The 5,851-nt window shown below is 45.1% G+C and overlaps 1 protein-coding gene across 1 annotated transcript; it reads right to left on the reverse strand.

Moving 5' to 3' along the window:
• Window positions 1–686: 686 nt before the first annotated feature.
• Window positions 687–4,770, reverse strand: LOC311110726 (protein ZNF365-like). The gene is made up of 4 exons (XM_084153286.1): window positions 3,983–4,770; window positions 3,576–3,747; window positions 3,003–3,046; window positions 687–1,065 (listed from the first exon to the last, which is right to left on the reverse strand). The coding sequence occupies exons 1-4, from the start codon at window positions 4,762–4,764 to the stop codon at window positions 909–911; spliced, it is 1,155 nt and encodes a 384-aa protein (XP_084009412.1). The 5' UTR covers window positions 4,765–4,770; the 3' UTR covers window positions 687–908.
• Between the last annotated feature and the right edge of the window lie 1,081 nt (window positions 4,771–5,851).

The following is a 5,851-nucleotide window of genomic DNA, read 5'->3' on the forward strand; positions in this document are numbered from 1 at the left end:
GGGCCCTCAGACCCTCAGAAAGTTATACAGCTGCACCATTGAGAGCATCTTGACTGGCTGCATCACCACTTGGCATGGCAACTGCTTGGCATCCGACCACAAAGCGATACAGAGGGTAGTGCGTACAGCCCAGTACATCACTGGGGCCGACCTCCCTGCCATCCAGAACCTCTATACCAGGCGGTGTCAGAGAAAGGCCCTAAAAATTGTAATAGACTCCAGCCACCCTAGTCAGATTGTTCTCTCTGCTACCGCATGGCAAGCGGTACCGATGCACCAAGTCTGGAACCAACAGGACCCTGAACAGCTTCTACCCCCAAACCATAAGACTGCTAAATAGTTAGTTAAATAGTTAACCAATAGCTACCCGGACTATCTGCATTGACCCTTTTTGCGCTCATCACATACGCTTCTGCTACCGTTTATTATCTATCATGTTGCGTAGTCACTTTATCCATACCTATATGTACATATATACCTCAATTACCTCGTACCCCTGCACATGGACTCAGTACTGGTACCCCGTGTATATAGACAAGTTATCATTATTCAGTACTGGTACCCTGTGTATATAGCCAAGTTATCATTATTCAGTACTGGTACCCCGTGTATATAGACAAGTTATCGTTACTCATTGTGTGTATTTATTCCTCGTGTTATTCTTTTTCTATTATTTCTCTTTCTTTCTCTCTGTATTGTTGGGAAGGGCCCGTAAGTAAGCATTTCACTGTTAGTCTACACCTGTTCTTTACGAAGCATGTGACAAATAAAATTCGATTTGAGAATGGAGCAAAGACCAGCGTACACATAGCCATAAAGCCATTGATGAAACCCTGCTCAGTATTAGCTATACATTGAGTAAATACATATCATATATACATTCATTTGTCAGGCCCTGGTCAGGTTACCTAGTCCTCAAATCCAGCTGATCTGCTGCACTGCCTCCAGACTTCATCTCTGCGATCAGGTCTGAAGTAGCCAGAGTGACCCACTTTCCGTCCTAACTGGGAAGGGTGCGTTCTACCTTCCTGGGGACAGGACTGTGACAGCTGACAACCCGCTGACCTAGAATCAGAGGACAGCACAACCAACGTTAGAGACAAACCCAATGCTTCAACCAACAGCAGGCAACAATGACAGACTCAGGATTAGCGGAGAAGATAAAACGTCTAACGTGTAGAATCATTACTAATGAATGAGGATGACACAAAATCTCATTGGCGACAAGGGATCCCTGTGTATAATTTATATGTAACCATGTACTAACCTTTGAAACTAGAAACGTAGGATTATAATCAAAGTGAGACACTAAATCAGGGCCCAAAGCACATGGGCCTACTATGGAAACCGTAAAACATACAGTGGGGAGAACAAGTATTTGATACACTGCCGATTTTGCAGGTTTTCCTACTTACAAAGCATGTAGAGGTCTGTAATTTTTATCATAGGTACACTTCAACTGTGAGAGACGGAATCTAAAACAAAAATCCAGAAAATCACATTGTATGATTTTTAAGTAATTAATTTGCATTTTATTGCATGACATAAGTATTTGATCACCTACCAACCAGTAAGAATTCCGGCTCTCACAGACCTGTTCGTTTTTCTTTAAGAAGCCCTCCTGTTCTCCACTCATTACCTGTATTAACTGCACCTGTTTGAACTCGTTACCTGTATAAAAGACACCTGTCCACACACTCAATCAAACAGACTCCAACCTCTCCACAATGGCCAAGACTAGAGAGCTACGTAAGGACATCAGGGATAAAATTGTAGACCTGCACAAGGCTGGGATGGGCTACAGGACAATAGGCAAGCAGCTTGGTGAGAAGGCAACAACTGTTGGCGCAATTATTAGAAAATTGAAGAAGTTCAAGATGACGGTCAATCATCCTCGGTCTGGGGCTCCATGCAAGATCTCACCTCATGGGGCATCAATGATCATGAGGAAGGTGAGGGATCAGCCCAGAACTACACGGCAGGACCTGGTCAATGACCTGAAGAGAGCTGGGACCACAGTCTCAAAGAAAACCATTAGTAACACACTACGCCGTCATAGATTAAAATCCTGCAGCGCACGCAAGGTCCCCCTGCTCAAGCCAGCGCATGTCCAGGCCCGTCTGAAGTTTGCCAATGACCATCTGGATGATCCAGAGGAGGAATGGGAGAAGGTAATGTGGTCTGATGAGACATAAATATAGCTTTTTGGTCTAAACTCCACTCGCCGTGTTTGGAGGAAGAAGAAGGATGAGTACAACCCCAAGAACACCATCCCAACCGTGAAGCATGGAGGTGGAAACATCATTCTTTGGGGATGTTTTTCTGCAAAGGGGACAGGACGACTGCACCGTATTGAGGGGAGGATGGATGGGGCCATGTATCGCGAGATCTTGGCCAACAACCTCCTTCCCTCAGTAAGAGCATTGAAGATGGGTCGTGGCTGGGTCTTCCAGCATGACAACGACCCGAAACACACAGCCAGGGCAACTAAGGAGTGGCTCCGTAAGAAGCATCTCAAGGTCCTGGAGTGGCCTAGCCAGTCTCCAGAGCTGAACCCAATAGAAAATCTTTGGAGGGAGCTGAAAGTCCGTATTGCCCAGCGACAGCCCCGAAACCTGAAGGATCTGGAGAAGGTCTGTATGGAGGAGTGGGCCAAAATCCCTGCTGCAGTGTGTGCAAACCTGGTCAAGACCTACAGGAAACGTATGATCTCTGTAATTGCAAACAAAGGTTTCTGTACCAAATATTAAGTTCTGCTTTTCTGATGTATCAAATACTTATGTCATGCAATAAAATGCAAATTAATTACTTAAAAATCATACAATGTGATTTTCTGGATTTTTGTTTTAGATTCCGTCTCTCACAGTTGAAGTGTACCTATGATAAAAATGACAGACCTCTACATGCTTTGTAAGTAGGAAAACCTGCAAAATCGGCAGTGTATCAAATACTTGTTCTCCCCACTGTCTATCAACAGTAAAAGATCTAGTTCACAAACTTGCCTGCTTTTGGTGATTCTATGAGGTCTGTTTTCAGCTGTCTGGTGCTGCAGGGGAGAGGAAAAGGATGTCAGGTATTTCTACTGTTTACACCCAAGCTCAAAAGCTGATATTATCCAGTTCTGAAATGTTTGGTAAACTATCATGTTTCCCTTTTTTAGATTGGTAGGGAGGGAGGAAGAAACCCCATTTGAATAGGCTGTCTGTATATTCTGTTTCTTGTGACAGCACCATTTCACAGAGTCAAATTCCTGTACAGGCAAAGGTTTTTGGCAAATAAAGGTGATTCTGAATCTGGGATGCCAATTAGGATTAACAGTTTTCATGATGGATCAAATGTGTAACAATTATGATATCAACCCAATTTGTAAGTCGCTCTGGATAAGAGCGTCTGCTAAATGACGTAAATGTAAATGTAAATGTAATATCCTCTACTCTCTCCCTGACAGTCTTTCCATGGCCATGCATGACAAGCATAAAACCAAAAAAGTAAGAGCAGCTACCACAGAAAAGGAATCTGCCATTGTAAACACATTGCCGTCAGCAGTAGGGAAAAGGCTTGATATTGTACAGTACCATGTAATCTGCGTAGTTTGGTGGACTGGGGGAGCTCTGATAGTACTCCAGTAGCCTCTCAGCCAAGGTGATGCGTTTGAGCAGCTTCTCAATGAAACGTTGAATCCGAACTTTACCACATATCTCATGCTGGGCGGCAGCCTCCAGGAAATTCTGAATGGTGATGACTTCTCTACAAATTGAGGGCATAAAGGGAACAATGAGGGGAGTAGCTAGTAACATACTAAAGAATGTTGCTACTGCAATGATTAGTCTTACTCCACTTGCAACAGCAACAATATAAAGAGTTACCAGATTAGTGTATTGGTAACTGTTGTCTGCCATTTGACCTCATGATTAAGATTGTGACTTAGAATACAGTAAGGAAAGGTTTAGGTTAAGACTGAGTTACTGGCTCAGACACTCACTGTTCTCTCCTCTCCAGCTCGTACTCTGACTCCTTCAGCTGCTCCTTCAGCGTGGCAATCACAATCACAGCCACGTCCACCTGCCGGCTCAGTGCCATCTCCTTCTCCTGTACCGCCTGCCTCTCCTGGGCCAGGTGCTGGGAGTGGGCACGCTCACACATCAGCTCTGTGTCCGTCTGGGCCAGCTCCGTGCTGAGCCTATGCAGCCTCCTCTGCATGGTGCTGTCCGCTGCCCGTAGGACCTTGGCCAGCCTGCGCCGGACCGACACCTCCCCGGCACAGACATTCCGCTCTAGAAACACTCCCTCAGGCTCGCTGCCTGGGTCTGGAGATTCGTCAAATGGAAAGGGGGAAGGGATATGATCTGTCCCAAGGCTGGACTTGTTGATTTTAAGACCATCTTTACTGGCCTCTTCCTCCTCCTCATCATCCTCCTCTTCATTCTCAGTCTTTATTTCCTCAGCTGCCTGCATCCCCACACTATGCGTACGACACCTCTCTATGCAGCTAGTGACCTCTCGTGTGTCACTCAGGGAGCGCACGTGCAGGGCTCTCTCTGGGTGAGAATGCCCGCTGCGGGTCGGGAGGCTCAGCTCGTGCATGGTGTGGTAGTAGCTGTGGCTGTATTCCAGGTGGGCTCTCAAGGAGGCCAGACTACGGAACCTCTCATGCTCCCCACACCGAGGGCACCTGAATGGGAGCTGGGGGTCAGCAGATGCCCCACAAGCCTGCCCATTCTCAGTGAAGAGAGAGGTCCTCCTGGCACATACCTTCTGCTGCATTTCACCTATGACCTGGAAGCCAAACACATAATGGCTGATATGACTTTGATATAAGTAATCAAACTACAGCAGACTTATGACAAGGCTGACACCTCATGAATACAGCACTCAGCTATATTCCTGCAATGGATTCATATTCAAAGGTATAGTAGGCTATGCGATCTAATCAATCCTACATTTGTTTCAATCAAAACCATTGACTATGTTTGTGTTATGTTTGTTCCTTTGAATAATGACAAACCGGGGCGTAGGTTGAACTACTTTTAATAAACTGATACTTTAGCTAGCAATCTCCTTGTGTAGCCATGCAAGGCATACTTCAACTTCCCCCCTCGCATAGCCTGCTGGGTAACGTAGTCTTCATGTTATTAACACATTACAAAACATCTTCCTTCCTTTGAAATAAACTACTTTTTCTCTGTCACATCACATTTGTTTACTCAACCTGCATAACATGCAGTTTTCAATAACACACATTTCTTTCTACTTTTTTTTTTCTCAACTAAATGCAGTCTGTCCAACAATACTCTATTGTGGCTCTATTTCTTTTCACATAAACAAAAACATCCAATCCAGGTTTTTTATTTATTTATTTTTTAGCAATTCTCAATAAGCCTTTCAGGGGCTCTGACAGTCATTTTTGGTCGTTCTGCTGAAGTGCTTCCTGAAGCAGTTGGACAGCGTTTATTGTCAGTCAGGGTGTTCTGACTGAATTGTCCATTGGTAAAGGCATTTGACACTCCAGCAGTATCCTCCTGATGATCCTCAGTCCTTTGAGGGAATGGCTGAAGCCTTAGATCCACTCTGTTTCATCTCAGTTGTGATCCATGCTCTGTTTGGATCTCATAGGATCGCGGTGGAACTTCTCTCTGCACACAACCTTGCTGCATCCAGGTTCCTGTAGTGATGTCTAGGAGTCGTACATGATCTCCAGGTTTCAGTTCAGGTAAGTGTCTTGCACTTTTGTCGTGTCGCTGTTTTTGTTTGTCTTTCTGTTTTTCCTTCGCGAGTTTGACGTTGTGAGCACCTTTGGGTGTTAGCAAGTCCTCATGGATGGGTAGGTTGGTTCTGATGCGACATTCCATCA

The sequence above is a fragment of the Coregonus lavaretus genome (genome assembly GCF_964263955.1).
Source record: "Coregonus lavaretus genome assembly, chromosome: 36".
Classification (NCBI taxonomy): Eukaryota; Metazoa; Chordata; class Actinopteri; order Salmoniformes; family Salmonidae; genus Coregonus; species Coregonus lavaretus.